At 40.9% G+C, this 17575-nt stretch overlaps 1 protein-coding gene across 7 annotated transcripts in view; it reads right to left on the bottom strand.

Moving 5' to 3' along the window:
• The window catches only part of RPS6KC1 (ribosomal protein S6 kinase C1), a 92946-nt gene that overhangs the window by 35271 nt on the left and 40100 nt on the right, over positions 1–17575 (bottom strand). For all 7 annotated transcript variants that reach the window (XR_010372029.1, XR_010372030.1, XM_064446206.1 and 4 more), the window contains 2 exons: positions 16512–16630; positions 8698–8790 (listed from right to left, as the gene is read on the bottom strand). Coding sequence is in view for 5 of the 7 variants with exons in the window: in XM_064446206.1 (XP_064302276.1) it covers positions 8698–8790; positions 16512–16630 (212 nt within the window). In the remaining 2 variants the exon portion in view is untranslated. The remainder of the gene's footprint in view (positions 1–8697; positions 8791–16511; positions 16631–17575) is intronic.

Here is a 17575-nt window from a genome sequence, read left to right as displayed (position 1 = left end):
CATGGTTTAAACCCAGTTGACAATTAAGCACCACTCAGCCAATCACTCACCCTGCCCCCTGGTGGGATGGGGGAGAGAATTGGAAGGACAAAAGTAAGAAAACTTGTGGGTCAAGATAAGAACAGTTTAATATTTAAAATAAAATAAATTAACAACAAGATGGATAATAATAAATTGTAGCGAAAAGGAAAACAACAAAAAAAGAGAGGAACAAAACCCAAGAAAAACAAGTGATGCAACAGCTCACCACCCGCCAACCAATGCCGAGCTTGTCCCAGAGCAGTGGTTGCTGCCCCCTGGCCAACTCCCACCAGCTTATATACTGAGCATAACATCATATGGTATAGAATATCCCTTGGGCCAATTGGGGTCAGCTGTCCTGGCTGTGCCCCCTCCCAGCTTCTTGGGCACCTGGCAGAGCACGGGAAGCTGAAAAAGTCCTTCATCTAGAACCAGCACTACTTAGCAACAACTAAAACATCAGTGTATTATCAACATTATTCTCATACTAAATCCAAAGCACAGCACTGCACCAGCTAATAGGAGGAAAATTAACTATCCCAGCTGAAACCAGGACACCACATTTTCAGGATGTGGCACAGAACATGCCTGTGCTTTTTATTTACTTCAGCAGGTTTTAACACTGATAAAAATAAACACCTCAAAACACATTTGCTTACAAAAATGTGGCTTTAAGTTCACTGACATGGGTTGAAAAATAGCTCATACCTGATCAAAGAAAAATGGAATAGTATCTCTTACTGCAGTAGCAGATACCAGGAAGGTTTTGAAGACACACCAGAGCTAAGGGATTACTTCAAAAGCAGCTCCATTTTGTGATCAGAATGCCGTTCTACACTGAAAACACACAGAATCACAGAATAGTAAGGGTTGGAAGGGACGTCTGGAGATCATCTTGTCCAACCCCCCTGCTTGAGCAGGGACACCTAGAGCAGGGGGCACAGGAACACATCCAGGTGGGTTTTGAATGTCTCCTGGGAAGGAGACTCCACAACCTCCCTGGGCAGCCGGTTCCACTGCTCTGTCACCCTCACAGGAAAGAAGTTTTTTCACCTATTGAAGTGGAACTTCCTGTGTTCCAACTTGAGCCCATTGCCCCTTGTCCTGTCATTGGGCACTATTGAAAAGAGCCTAGTCCCACCATCCTGACACCCACTCTTTAGATATTTATAGGTATTGATGAAATCCCTCCTCAGCCTTCTCTTCTCCAGGCTGAACAAACCCTAGTCTCTCAGCCTTTCCTCATAAGGGAGATGCTCCAGTCCCCTGATCATTTTGGTAGCTCTCCACTGGACTTGCTCAAGCAGTTCCCTGTCCTTCTTAAACTGTGGGGTCCAAAACTGGACACAGTACTCCAAATGTGGTCTCACTAGGGCAGAGTAGAGGGGGGGGAGGATAAGTTCTCTTGACCTGCTGGCCACACTCCTTTTAATGCAGCCCAGGACACTGTTGGCCTTCTTGGCCACAAGGGCACATTGCTGGCTCATGGCCAACCTGCTGTCCACTGTCCACCAGCACTCCCAGGTCCTTCTCAACAGAGTTGCTTACCAGTAGTTCAGCCCCCCAGCCTGTACTAGTGCATGGGGTTGTTCCTCCCCAGGTGAAGGACCTTGCAGTTGCTTTTGTTGAATTTCATCAGGTTCCCCTTGGCCCAGCTCTCCAGCCCGTCCAGGTCTCACTGAATGGGAGCACAGCCTTTTGGCATATCAGCCACTCCCAGTTTTGTATCATCAGCAAACTTACTGAAATGCACTCTGTCCCTTTGTCCAGGCCATTGATGAATATGTTGAACAGGACTGGACCCAGCACAGACCCCTGGGGAACACCACTAGTGACAGGCCTCCATCCAGACTCTGATCCATTGATCATGACCCTCTGAGTTCTGCTGTTGAGCCAGTTCTCTGTCCACCTCACTGTCTGCTCATCCAACCCACACTTCCTCAGCTTGCCTACGAGGATACTATGGGAGACAGTGTCAAATGCCTTACTTAAGTCAAGACAGACAACATCCACTGCTCTCCCTTCATTGACCCAGCCAGTCACGCCATCATAGACAGCTATCAGGTTGGTCAAGCATGACCTTCCCTTGGTGAATCCATGTTTACGATAAACTTCTTGCCCTCTACATGCCTAGATGACATCCAGGATGAACTGCTCCATCACCTTTCCAGGGACAGAGGTGAGGCTGACTGGCCTATAGTTCCCCAGGTCCTCCTTCCTGCCCTTTTTGAAGACTGGAGCCACATTTTCTTTCCTCCAGTCCTCAGACACCTCTCCTGTCCTCCACGACCTTTCAAAGATGACGGAGAGTGGCTCAGCAAGAACATCCACCAGCTCCCTCAGCACTCGCAGGTGCATCCCATTAGGGCTTATGGATTTGCGAGGATCCAGTTTGCATAGGTGATCTGACCCAATCCTTCTCAACCGATGGTAAGCCTTCCTTTCTCCAGATTTTTCCTCTCTTCTCTGGGGGCTGAGATGCCTGAGGGCCAGCCTTAGCAGTAAAGACTGAGGCAAAGAAGGCATTCAGTAACTGTGCCTTCCCTGCATTGCCAGGGCCCCTTCCTTGTTCAGCAGTGAGCCCACTGTATCCCCAGTATCTTCCTTTTACTGCTGATGTATTTAAAGAAGCCCTTCTTGTAATCTTTGACATGCATTGCCAGATTTTATTCCAAGTGGGCCTTGGCCTTCCTCGTCGCACCTCTGCATACCCTGACAACATTCCTATATTACTCCCAAGTGGCCAGTCCCTTTTTCCACATACTGTGAACCTCAGAAAGACATTATGTAATAACATCACCAGTGGGCCATCTATTAATTCTGGTCCTTATCTCCTAAACAAACACACTTTCATGTGATAGATTCTCTAGCAAAAGTCCTACAAACTCAAAGATATATCAGATGATCACCTAGGATTTTTCTCCTTGCATTTACCTCACCAGTTGGAAAATCCTGTTACAGGTAGTGACAGACAACCAGGAAAGAGACAAGTTGGTCACCTGATCCTAGCATGAGTACTTGGGACGGCAAGAAAATGGCTGGGTGCCACACTTAGAGCACAGTTGCAGTGATGAGGCAGAAGCAGGCGTGCAATTCCCCCCACTCTCCTCAGCTGTGCCGGCTGTCAAGGCTACCGGGATTAAAAGATCTACTTAACACAGATTTATTCTTGTCACTTTTCAGATTACACCACCCGGACTCTCGCTTGTTTCCCTCTGTCATTATAAAGAGAGATTATACTTGGCTAATATGTATGAAAAACGCGATTATTGCTTATCCTTGTACCTGTGCAATACGAATTATCTTCAGTTTGCAATTATTCTTCCTTTCAAACCATTATTCCAAGGAACTTACAGCTCATATATTCTATGACTTGCAATAATAGTGTACTTAAAAGACAAATGGTGCAGCTTTAAACAATGCAAATGCTAAGAAAGCAGCCTATATTCAAATTTGTATTTTTAAATACTTTTAGTCGGTTGGTAACAGAGAGGAAAGTTCACTTTCTTAGAGCAAACTAAAAACTAGCCAATAAATAACAAATGGTGAAATATTAACCCAGAATATATATCTGGCAGGTTTTACTAGAGAATACAGTTTACAGTACGAAATGCCACTCAGCATCACAGAGTAATTGCCTGTCACCAATTATGTACTAAGCAACTTAGTAATAGTCAGGAAGACAAACAAATAATTTTGGCTTAGAAGAAAATATCTCTATAAATTATTTATTTCTGAAGGCCAGAAGATACATCTAGTTCGGCCTGCACTGCAATATTCAGTAATTTAACTCCGATTTTATGAAGGCAAGGGCAAAATCCACATTACTTTACCCAGTCTTAGGATTGGTTTATGTCAGATGAAACAAAACATTCACTAAAGAAAAAAGAAATTTTAGTGAGACAAACAAGAAACGCTAGAGAGAGGCTAAGGGTTATAGCAACAAAGGACTGAGAAATACTCAGACTAGTATGAATGGAAAGACTTCGGGAAAACAAGTGGCAGGTGTTTGAGGGCAGGAAAGAAGGGACAGGTCTCTCTCTAGCTAGGAGAGACACAACATTTTGAAGTTGAGCAAGCTTTGTTACTTGAAGCTTGAAACCTGACTGTAGTTTAGGAATAATCCCACAGCAGTAGGGAAAGGAAGGTAGTGAGCCAAGAAAGTAATTTTTGACAATGACTCTGGAGTTGATTTGTTTTTGTGGGATTTGGCAAGTCACTTAAGAAACTGAAGGGTTATCAAAACATAAGACAAGCTCTTAAAAGTTTATTTATTTGTATTAATAGTTATGATTATTAATCATTTTCAGATCTTTAACCATTTTGCCACCACTATTTTCTATTATGCCATGTTTGGATGAGGACAACTTGCTAGTCAGCTGAATTCATTATAACGTGTCTCTCTAAGCATCATAATGAAACAAGAATGAATGTCTGTCCTTGATCGTGCTGTTTATTACAGCTCCCTTTTCCCCACACCTCTTATATACACACTGCCACTCATTTGAATCCATAAGATGATCTAAAGACACTTGTCAGCATGCACCTGAGAGCCAGATGAGAGAAAACATCTGTTACGGTCAACTCAATTTCACAACTGCAATGGTCTTTAGCTTCACCTGAAAACGAAACGCCAAATATTTAAGTTTCTAACAAACACTAATAGGACACTGTTACCTACATCCTGTTATTCATGCACATCACACACACTGCCCTAAAAAGAGCCCATTTCTCCTATCCTCTGATTGAATTCCCTTAAAACTAACCATAACCTGTCTGAATTCAACTATAGGTCTGCAGATTATGCATGCAAACTCTACATATATTCCATATACTTCTGGTTTTTGGCACTTTCACTCATCAAGTAGACAAGTAGTAAACACACTTTCTAAATAATCAAAAACACTGATTTGGTTGTTCTGCATATTTCTAAGGTCAATTCATCAAAATGTACTACCATCCATGTTATGGCTTCTCATGATAGCATGAGAGCCATAAAAAGTAACCTGTACTCAAGATGAACAGAATTGCTTCCAGTTCTTCAGAAAATAACTTATCTACTTCTAGAATCCTCTTCAGAAACTCCCAAAATAATTTTAGCAAGGCCCTGATAAGAGCATTTTTATCTTATGAAGTTTCAGATTGTATAATAAAGCTTAACAAACAACATATTGAACAAGCTCAAATGTACAGACATCTGCAGAAGAACTAATCACAGTCACACCAGTGCCAGTAAAGACAATGTGGCTTGATGGGTGACGAGGGGAGGGGATAGAAAAGGCATAAAAAGACAGTCACTGGTTACAGAGGCATACTTATTACTTAACGTACTCTGCTTTCAAGATTAATCTTTAAATTGAATGAATCTAAATAACAGAGGATTCTAAAGAATAAGAAATTGGTTTTGAAACAGCATTATGAAGGTATCCAGCAGCACCATAACAAACTCGTTTCTTTAGGGGCCAGTTGTAGCTTCAAAGGAAAGATTTGCCTAGGGCAGAAACTCAGCACAGAATCTTCAACCTTGATTTTTAATTAGGCAAATTTTGAAAGCAAAAATTTTAGCTATTCCAAAAAGAGTTTTCTACTTTAAGGTACATGAACTGATAAAATAATCAGTCATTCTTGGTTGGTGATAACAGTAGCTAAAATATTTAGATATTAGCCTGTTTTCAATGCAGTAGCTCTGGTAATACTGACAAGGGCTTTACTGCACCTCAGAGTCTACAACATTTGCAGGACAAAAGCCACCTTTATATCTAGATTAAACCTCTATTTTCAGAAACCCACTCACAGGTAGACTCTTCCCATAATAAACACTTAAAATATCTGCAAACACCACCTAGTTAACCTTTGACACCATGAAGTGAGCAAACACAGCAGCAGCAGAATTCAAGAAACCTGGTTTCCTCAAGCAACGTGTAGGTCCTCTTTGGGTTATTAAAATAAATTGTTGGATTTACACCACAGCCTTTGCAGGAGAGCAGAGGCAGAAGGATGGGAGGTGAGGCACATACATGGTCATTCTTCTGTGAATTTTCACAATAGTTTAAGGAGCTTAACAATGCTAAGATCTCTAACTCTCTCAGATTCAGCAGAAAGGGTTAACGCAGCAAAAATTATTCAGGTGACAAGGAAGGTGAAAAGGCAGAACGAGAGGGAAAGATGGCACATTGGGAATAAACTAGGCTGAAATGTAATGTCTAATCATTCTGCCTAGCCTAAAACAGTTTGAAAAACCCAGAGTTTCAGGTAGCAACAAGCATTTTGTCTGTGAAAATGAAGCCAATTCAAAACACTTCAGAAGACTTCAAAAGAAGAACAAAGACTGACATTACTCTAAAAGAAGGCACTGAACCTTTCAGCATTTGATGGAGTGCAGGTTAACAGCTGGTTTTCTCAAGGCAGCACTGTAGCAGGCAGACACCACTCTGGGCTTCAAGCAGCAGTGGGAGAACAAGTCTGCAAACCAACAGCCACCATTTTTAAGTTAGTGTTTAAGCCAGTCTTTCACAGGATTAGGCAAGACAGCAGTAAAAATGCCAGTGGCTCATTACTGCCCACAGACCCACCTTCTGCTGAAACCCGAGCAGCTACCTCAGGGTTAGAATAGAAGAGTATTTTCAGGCAAGACTTGAGTCCAAAAGCATGGCATCTTCAACGCTGGCCCTGAAAATCAGAGTCCATTTTCAAGAACAAACACTCTATGCCATCTCTTTGGCTCCAGAGAGGATACTTACACATCTATTTGGATTTCTCCATCCTGTGAGCTTTAGGGCATATGCAAGCAGAGGAGGCGGCAAAGAACGGTGATGTTAAGGAAGTGAGATGGTGCTTTAAACCAAAGGCAGGGGCATAGTCTCCAGCACACAGATACATGTGCACACTTTTGCTTCATATTCACATGCATTTTGTGTATGCATTATAAAACCAAATAAAACATGCTCTGAACATTTGGGCTTAGAGCAGCTTTTCATTTGCCTCACAACTTCATGAACACTTAAAAATATATGAAAAAAGACAGCATACTCAGAATAAGATTAAGTTCATAATGAGGAGAATCTGGAAGCAGGTACGCAGAGTACAAAGACACCTGAAAGAATATTGCCCCCTTTTTCATAAAACAATTAAACATTAACTCTGAGTCCTACAATATTGTTTACACAAGCGTACCAGCTGCATACACAGGCCTGTTACTCCTCGCACACATCTCCAACACTAAGATTTTGTATTTTTGTCATCACCAGAACCTTGACTCTTCCTAACTCTGCCTCAAAGATCTGGACACATTCAGGTCACACCTGGGACGCTTCTTAGAGTGGTGCTCAGAGAGATCTAGGAGATCTGATAACACCAAGGACTCTAAAAGCTTCATTCTGATCAAGCATCCTCTCCAGTCACTGTTAATTATTCTTATAAAAAAACAAAGATTCCAAGAAGGTCTTTCTTGAATCATTTCCAACACTTCTGCAGCCTCATAGTGTCAGACTAATTCACAAAGTCCATGCTTACTGCATCTATTCAGTGGCTACTACTTTAGTTAGTGCCTACTAATCCAACAGTAGGTTCTCTTCCCAACCTGTGTCTCTGATACATATATAGAGCGGAACACAGGCTAAATTCTGTACTTACAACTGAGGAAAGAAGATACAATGAATATTAAGTTAGACAAACCTTCTGTGCCATAAAAACAACAATAATACCTAATGTATATAGCCCTCTGAAGAGAAATTATCAACTTATGCACATAATTACAACAAAGCAGGCAAAGAAAAACAAAAATCAGTCCCCATAGCTAGGTTCAGTCCAACAAGAAAAAGAAACTGAGAAATACAGACCTTAAGAGACCGGCTATGGGTTTTCTGATGCACATTACAAATGCATAAATTGACTATGCATCAGCACATCATGCACAAACCAGGGACTACACAAGGAACTATCAAAAGGCACACGGGAATTGGCAAGGCAAAAAGGAAATGAGCCTTTATAGTCTGCATTAGCCACTGCCACATTGCTGAATAATACATCATTTTAAAAGTATTTGGTAAGATGATAACTAATCAGCATCATCGAAACAATGCAGCAATTCTTCTGGCCTCTTAATTAGGCTTGCAAAAAAATCTGTATGGTCCTTTACTGTTTACAGAGGGGTATTACCCTGGGATTTTGGAAGACATTATTTGCATGAGTCAAAAATAAACTTGGCTTCATCGCTGAATCTCTGTCTTGGCAGGGGATTTCAATTCCAAATTCTCAGGGAAGGAGAACAGTTGTGTGCTCCCCCCTCCCAGCCCCCATTTCAAGTGACAGTTCAAAAGTAGGAATTTCTATCCTTTCATATTTCAAGTATCCACCAGGTTATTCAATTGAAAACACATCAACTTGTCCTTACCCCAGTATTGTAACCATGACTTCATTTTTGAAAAACAGGCCTCATCCTATTGAATGCCACCAAACATGTACCTTATCCTTTAGCTCAAATATATTTTGCATGACCTTACATGAATTGCTTAGATAAAAGGCTTTTTTCTTCTACTTTTGTTATTTTAAAGTGCAGATGCATTTGAGTCATTTTCCCCTTTTGTTTCATATCCTTAAGATCCACAGCTTCAAAGACAAAATGTCAGCATGCAGTCGATTTATGACTGAACTCTTGAAGAGACACTGAAGAATTACCTTGTCAATCACCCCAAGGACTCTGAAGGCCTTCAGTTCCTCGGCAGGGCTCCTTAGGTTCCAAGAGGGCCTTGAACTTAGTGATCCTGGAGGCTAATGGAAGATATCAAAGATTATACATCAATCAGGGTGGTACTTGAAGGAAGACTGCCTGCTGAAGCAAATGCCAGGCCGAAGGAAACTAAATTTATCATAAATCAGAGAGAGTGAAGATGAAAGGAGAAGTTTTCTGTTTGTCCTTAGAGGGGGGAAAAAAAAAAAGCAACTTGCAAGTAAATAAAAATAGAGATAACACAGAAAACAAAAGTTTTAAAAAGAAAAAATAATTAATTTCTATACTTCCTATGCTTAATGGAACCTGGCAATCCATTACTCAGTTCTTACCCTACCACAATAATCAATCAAAGCCTTACAGGTATTCTGGATACAAAACAATTCAGAGATCACTGAGGAGGAGAAAGCAAATTAGAGGCTTTTTAAGTCTGAAAAACGTAAAACAGAATTATAAACAGGGTTCTCTGGTGAGCTTTATGAGATCCTTTTAATAACAAGGTACACAACAGAAACAATTCCTAAAACTGCCTTAGAAAAAGGTAGCTAGCCATGTATCGTTAATCTAGAAATTAACACCAGTGCCAGAGAATTGGCAGGTGCTAACTATTCAAGTAGTTAATACGCACAGATATTTTTTTTTTTTGTCCATGCTACATTTTGTAGCTTTGTTTTTGCTGTGCAAAGCTTGCATGTCAAAGGAGGGAACAACATTTCAGCTGGAAGTCTTCTGGGACAACAATCAACCTCTTAAGCATCACATACACCTCTGGCATGTTAACAAACATTTTCAGAAGTTTCTAGTTGCTAACTGAGAGAATTCATTAGATCCTCCTCCAAAAATTCAACATGCAGCTTCTAACAGAACCACAGACCTGGATCTCTTCCTCACAAATAAGGTAACTTCATTTGCAGAGTTGTTGAATGCCAAACTCTTTTAAGCATAACCTGGCCTCCAAAAGTACACTTCTATTGCACAAAGGTAAAGGAAGAGGAAGGTGAAACTACTTGATTTTTAGGCAGAAGCTGTCTAGCTATTTTGTCAGCATCCTGAGGCAATATTCAACAAATATGTCACAAAGGAAAACTGCTGGGAATTATGCTGTGGATTAAATGTTTAAGTATCAGGAAAAAAAATCAAGAAATTTTCCCTTACGATCAGAAACTCCCAGAAAAAGATCCTGAACTAGATAATTGCATTTGCTTCCTCCTTAGTGTTTCACCTCCATCATCTTTACTGTGCTATCCTTAAAGTCCAGTGCAACTCCACAAAGCCATCACCAAAACTGTTCTCCCTTCTTGTTGCCAGTCAAACACCACCTCTCCTCCCAAATTCTTTCCCAAAAATCAACTCTTGTTTTAGCATTACATGCAAAATTAAACAAAAAGGTTCAAAAACACGTGTTCAGAAAGCATGAAGAAAAGTGTGCTTTTTCTTTTGTGTTCACCTACCGGGCTCTATGTTAAAAAGAGTTCATTATCTATCTTCATTTATCTATCTGGGTCTTATAATTATTTTGTCCTGTAAGAACTGCTGAGCAAGAGTACCAACAGCAGTTAAGAGAAAACAGCCCAGATTCTACAAATCACTATAGGTTTTAGTATGAAGAAGAAAAAATAGTCTACAGGAAGTTTTTTCTCCAAACCTAATTTAGGTTCCACATTCTAGTGAGCTGTTGGAAGGTCAAGGGAGTTCTTTTGTTGGGTTGTATTTTAAGAGTGTACAATTTTTCTGCAGTAACGAAATATTTGCTTTGAAACAAAGATTTGTGCTAACACAGAGTTTATTCACGACAAGATTTCAAAAGCATTCTAAGGAATACATTTTATGAAAGAGAATATTTCCAAATCCTCCAGACTACTATGAAAGATTTCTACTTCTATCTGCATGCTATTATATTTTATAACCACTCCTCCATAATCAAGCTTTCAAAATTTTCTCTTACTTATAACATTTCAACCATGAATTAAGTTCATACATCTCTACAGAAGTTAATAGTTCTCTAATAATGCTACAGAATCAGACTTCTGCACCCATCATGTCTGAAGAGCCAAAAAAATTAATACTTTTTTTTTGGTCCTTCTCTAAAATATCACCAATGGTGGCACAGTCAGTAATACTGTGTAGACACACTGGTTTTCATATACACATTCTGCGGTCACTTCTTACCTTAAAACAATTAACAATCACATCCACATCTCCACAGCTCCCAGTAGCTTCTCCAGTTTTATCAGTTTCAGGTTATTTTTTGCCCTTTACAATACTTTGGTTTCACTGCTGCAAAGTCTAATGATGGAGCCCAGTGATGAGGAGGCATCACATTCTGTTGTGAAGCAAGCTGGAAGCAAACTCTAAATACCCAGTTCCCAGAACTACAGCAACTAAGCATTCTATGAAGCTGCTTGCTCCTCTGAATAGAGTTAAAAAAAAAAAAATCAAGCTCAGCATCTAGCCAGTGGTAAGAAAAATAAGTAAAAAACAGTGCTCTCATCAAAAATAGAGGAGGGGGGAAGGAAAAAGTGACAAAACCTCTAAGGCTTAATTTGCCTTTAGAAACAAGGCATTTATATTCTAAAGACGGTGACAGGCTACCTCTGCCTGCAGAGGGCTTCAGCAGCCTGTCCAAATGCTCAGCATGCTTCTCAGGTGTCCCAGGACCGTCTCTCCTGTGGCTAGGCTCTACATGTTTTGAAACTATTTCCAGACCACACTGAGCTGCACAGCTGGAGTTATCTGACTTGGGATCAGTATCACCAGTTCCTTTGCATCACCTTCTGGCTAGCATATGCTAATTTCAAGCAGAAAAGGATGATGCTGATTGTGATGCTGGCCTCTGCAAAGACCCAATAGCTTGTGACAGCCACTTGCCTTTGGAAGGCTCTAGTTTTGCAAGCTACACAATGAAACACGGCAATAGCTGTTGCCTTGGCTTTGGCATCCCTGCCACAGTTATAAGAACAGGGGGAGAAAGAGAAGTGCACCACCAGCCAAGAAAGTGGAAGAGCCTCTCTTGTCAACCTCACGTAAGGCAAGAGCTCTATCCCTAGCCCAGCACCACAAACATTATTTGACTGGAAATGATTCTCCTGCTGATGCTGCCACCTTTGACAGCAGTCACCACAGAACCTCAGGACAAAAAAAAAAAAAGCACTTTCACGAACACCAGCGCAGAGCTGTACATCAAAACGTGATCTCCCCTCACCATTCCGAGGTCTGTTTCTGATTACTTCAGCAACTCTGTAGCATGGCCAGACCCTCAACTGCAGCACGGACATGCCTTGTTTTGAAGCAGATACTGCTGGCCTGAGGTGTGAGGCTCCACACCATGGGTGTGAAAGAGCTTCCAGCTCTCCTGGCCTGGCAAAACATCCTGGCCCCTCCTCACTCTGCACCGCAAGAAAACAAGGTTGCGTCTCTGCATGCATCTGAATACAGACAGAGCTATGGTGTGCTTCAGTAGGTCCCCAGTGATCACCAATTTGGGACTGCACCTTTCCCTGAGGCTGGGACACATCTGGGGTCATGCACATCTGGAACCAAAAGCAGACAGGAATGCAGAAGGTGATCTTGGAAGCCTTGAGACTGTCTTATTTTATGTTAAATTTACATCTCACAGAACTACAGCAGTGTATTTTCTTTACACTTCATGTAATTTTCATGCATATTTAATGAGAATTTTAGGAAGTAAGATATCCTATGAAAGCTGTAAAGACTGAAGACTGCTTTTTCTGTTTGGGCATCTGGCTTGCATGTAACTTCTTACTAAATTGCTTTGAAAATCAAAAATAATTGACATTTTAAAACACAACAGTTTTTATAACAGTGCAAAAAGAGACAATTCTGAATACAAAAAAATTGGCATAAGTAGAACTAGAAATAATTTCAAAGAGTGAAAAAAATACGCATTAAAAAATACTGAAGTCAAAACAGACCCACAGCCTGTACATGTAGCTGTACTGGGCCTCACAGCTGACAGCTATATAAGACTGCAGCTTTCTAATGGTCAATCCAGCATGATTCAAAGGCTGTTGCTGCAGCTCCCACTCAGGCTTGGAGGTGGCTCCCCAGAGCTGCTACTTATAAAGGGGCAGAGGAGAAAATACAGCTTAAGAATCTGCAAAATGGCCTGCTGCTGCTGTCACACAGCATTCTCGAGCATTTGTTGTCAAGAAGGCCCTTGAGGCTGCTGTGCTGGAGGAGAAAGAGAAGGACAGCATTTGCTGCAGCTTGTTTTTCCAGAAAGTCTGTATGCCTGTTTACAACCTCCAGAAACTGTCTCCACATCTTCCACTCCTACGGGTCACATCAAGGCTTTTCTCAATGTTTACAAGACCCTGTCAAGTGAGTTCCCAGTTCATGGTTAGATACAGTTGCGTCAGTTCCCTGTGCTTCTTTTCATCCTTAAGAAAGCTATCCATCCTTAAGCCCTCTACTCATAACCTTTTTTAAACAGTGCCAAGGGTTCTCCAAACACCTCCTCTTGTGCTCTTCACCACTCAGACTTGCCAGCAGCAGGGCGGTTGCTAAGGATGCTATCCTTGAGGGCTACACTGTTGGCTTTTTGTTGAGGCAAGAAAAGTAACAAACTACTATTTGTTCTTTCTTTGGTTTCCATGGCATCAAAGATAATTGTTGCTTCTCAGTTCTGAAATGCCAGGCCCTCGCCTCAAGGGAAATCTGCTCTTCGAAGAGGCAAAGGCCTGGCATTTTGGGCCACAGAAGAATAGCTCGCTTACTTCTGCACCAGGTCCTCAGAGAAAAGCTCCTGTGCTTTATTGTCATGTGGTGTTCAGACGGCAAATGGGTGGCTGACAGGCTGAGAGGTGGTATGAGAGGCTGAGGGGTACAGGACAATAACTGAACCTGCATTTCTCATCTTACCTCTTCCCTTGCTGGGCATTTCTCTGGCCTGGTGGATGAGAAAGAAGGAAAATGTCATGTCTAAGAAGGCCAGGTGAGCCTAGTGAACCAAAGCTGATCACTGTGGTTGTTACTTGCAAGCGCACAATAGGAAACACAAAGCTATCTATGCCAGACATGGGTGACAAAGCAGTTCTGCCTTGTAACATCAGGTCAGGAACAAGAACACTTTGCCTTAAATGCCAATACTTGCTTACTAGTTAGGCCTCTTCCTCCAAAGTGCAAACAGTCTCAGCATCCCCATGGCCTATGAAGTTCCCTGCGCTGAACCATGCTTCTGATAACCCAACTGCACTCTGCCTATTGTAATGCAGGCAGAGGTACTGCTAGGGCACAGTATTTGTCCATCATTTTCTTGCAAATCAACTTCAGTTAAATGGTTCAAACTGTGCTGAGCTAACAGGTGTAACAGCACTTGGCCATGCTTCTAGGAAAGGCTTCCTAAGAGTACTTACACAGTGATTCTTCTCAAAGACTTTGGTGTCCCTCCAGCAGGGAGGAAGTGATAGGAGACCTTTTTATGGATTCATGTGACCAAAGAAGACATTGTACAGTGTTATTGCGTTTATATCCTGTCCAAGCACCAGCATTTGAATAAGGGATGGTGTCAGTCAGCATGACTATAGCAGTAGGAGGTGCTCGTGGTAACAGACCAGCCTTGCCCCAGCATGACCAAAGGCATGTAGACAGCAGTTAGAGAAACATCAAGCTGGTGTGTAGTGATGGTGCAGGAGGCATACACACTAACATTGTACAATATAGACCTAATTTCTTAAGGAGGACACAGAATATCTGCATGTTTCCACCAGTATCTCCCAAGAATCACACTGTATATAGATGCAGGTCATTTCAGTGCATTTATCACTGTCTGCATGGGGTGGATTAATTAACGCAAACTCCAATATAAGCTATCTTGGGCAGTAAAAAGGATAAGCAGTAACTAAGGTGCAAGAACTCAGGTCTTTTCAGTAACCAACGCGCAGGAAGAGTCACATTCCTCACTTTCCTTAAGACACTAAGCCAAAGAACAGAGCACACCAATTCTTAGTGGTTCTTACCACTACCCTTACAAGAACTTTGGGAGATAAGTCCTTCTCCTCATTAACTTTCAACTATCAACTTGAAGATAAGCTGTTCCTCACCGCAACCATCATGACCGATCAGCACCATCTGCCCTTGATGCAGCAAATTCCAAAGGTCTAAGGTAAAAGTCAAGTTTACACATTATGGAGCAGCAAATAAAAGATATTAAAATACACATACAGACTTAGGTAAAACAAAGCCAAATCATGGAAGCATGGCTTTTTTTAGTAAAAGTGAGAATAAGCCAGGTGCAACATTTTGCTTGTGCACAGTCAGATTTGCTCTAACTTGTCAATTTTGAGCTTCAGCACAGGAGAATGATATTCTATTCTCACTACTTTTTTTTTTTCTTGTCTTATACCAATTAATCCTGCTTTCCCTTGGATCTGCAAAGAAGGCATGTGTCTTATTCAGTACAGCATAAAAGAGGAAATAATCTACCTCTCAAGTTCATGTACAAAAATGCAACCTATTTCTTCCTCCTTCCCAAACACGATTAGTTTTTAAACTTATAAAAAGGCAAAAGTAGGTTGTTAATTTTTTTTTCTTGTTCTGCCACTTCCAAACACACTGAGGTTTTCATTCAACATAAATTCTTCCCCATTTTCAAGGGTGTTTGACCCAAAGAAAGACTGCCTAGTAGGAGTTCATATCAGTCCAAAATATTAAATTGTTCAAAGCACAATTCATAGCACCAGCAAGACTCCAAATCTCACAAAATATATCCCATTTGGAACATCCTCAAAATCGTACTTGTGGGCTCCCAACATTAAAAAAGCTACCCTTCAAAATCAGTGGTTTTGCTTTTTTAATTTACTTATAAGGCACTCAGATTTTGTAAGTCTTCCTATTTTTGCAGCAGTGGTCTCCTTAAAGCATTTTTAGATCTGTACAAAATAAGCAGCAATAATCATCTGCCCCTTTCCCCTCACTTGATATAAATGTAGAGAGATAGGAAGTCGATAACTTTTATATTTACTACAAGAGGACAGTCATTGACAATCATACACAGTTTAGCAGGACTGCAGTAAAAGTCTAAAGTAAAAATAGATAAGTCCCAAGGGAATTGTCTGGGGAAGGGCGAAGTAGAAATTTATTGAGGGTGCCTTGCAATAAGCTTTTTTTGTCTTTTCTGCAAGTACAGATAAGGATGTTTCTGCTTAAGAAGGGGGGAATTACTACATAAACTCCTCAAAAATCAAGCAGCAGCTGATCACTCAAGCACATCCAGGAGAGACATCTGAAGGGATCAGGAAGAACCTTTGCTCAATTACGTATGTACTTTGTGGGAAATTCATGTCTCATCTCCCCGCCATGTGCTTGACTTACTTCTGATACACCATTATGAGCTAGGCTAAAGAAACTAACAGCCTTTCCGCTTCCTACAGGACCATGCAATGTTCTCATGAAAAAGTCAAAAGAAGTGTTACATTCTGGCGGGTTTTTTTGCTTTACCTTTAAATTTTTTAGCATGATTAAACAGGCTTATATCATTAACTGCAGAGTAGAAGGAAAGCATGTGGACAAGCAGGCCTGGATTAAATCAAGCACTCCTTATAATGCCACAAAATGCAACCAACAAGAATCAGAAACCAAGAGCAACTTAAAGGAAATGTAACACCAAAATACTACTCAGGCCTCCTGAAAGAGAGAAATTCTAGACTGGTTTTGAACCTCAAGCCCAAATATGCTTTGCTAAAAGACAGGACAATTTAATTATCCCAAATTCTGGTTCAGAAAAAAAGAAATTAAAGCTTACCATAGAAACAGATGCATCTTCAGAGGATTTATGGTAGAGACTGGAAATTTTTTCTGCACGCATAAGGTATTCTGCAGTCTTCCTTTTCACTGCTTCTCGCCGAGTTGGACTTGATTCACCTCAACAGAGGAAAAGAAAGTTATTTTCTCTACATAGAGAGAGGAGTACTAAGTAATCAAAGCACATGACTGCTTTGATTCTACCTTTTTTATTTCCTTTGGGTTATTCACAATCAAACCTACGAATATGCATCTTATAAAAAGCAAGCACTACGATCTCAGAGTTCTACAAAAATAACAATTTAAGCCTTGCTAAAGACTAAGGTAAATAAAAAGTCTTACCTCATTTTTCTGTAATCTGGTATATGTTCCTATGGTAACATAAGCAAGAACTGAAACAAACCACTGATCCGAACATTGTACCCCAAAAAACCTCTATTAGGGAAGACACGATAAGACATTTACAACAAAACAATAAAGAAACTTGTATTGTCCCCATGTTTCTAATATGGGCTTTCTTAAGGATAAAAGAAAGTCAGAAATGCTATCAATAGCCAGAAGGCAACATAAGAGACACCATGAACTCTTGCTCACAGCTTTCCAATGCTACTTGTGCCTTGCCTGTTGGCTTGGGGTGACACAGGAAGAAATGAAGAAGCTGTTGCACCAACTACTTCACTTCCTAGGTGGCTGAACCACCTTCGTGTTTTATCTAATCTATCCAAACCCTTGCAAGAGGTGAGAATACTGTGATGTCGTGCAAATTCCGTATTCACTCTAAAACTTAATTTATGTTTAGCGTTCACGTCACAAGCTGTATATTGTTATAATAGACTCAAGTTGTGATGACAACACCCAACCATCAAGCAAAGATAAAAAGATTGTGAGCCACCATTATTATATCAGAAAATTGAGATTACTGTGCTGAAAAATAGTTACAGACAACTTTCCCGGAAGTCAGAGCAATAGCAGATACTTAATATGGCCCTGACAGTCTCTTCCAGCCATAAATGAGGCCATCCAAGGCTTGCAGAAACACAGCCTTGCCTGTGACAGGCTTCTGCA

This window comes from Phalacrocorax carbo, chromosome 3 (assembly GCF_963921805.1).
Source record: "Phalacrocorax carbo chromosome 3, bPhaCar2.1, whole genome shotgun sequence".
Classification (NCBI taxonomy): domain Eukaryota; kingdom Metazoa; phylum Chordata; class Aves; order Suliformes; family Phalacrocoracidae; genus Phalacrocorax; species Phalacrocorax carbo.
Note: the sequence above shows the minus strand (reverse complement) of the source record. Positions and strands in the feature narration are given on the sequence as shown.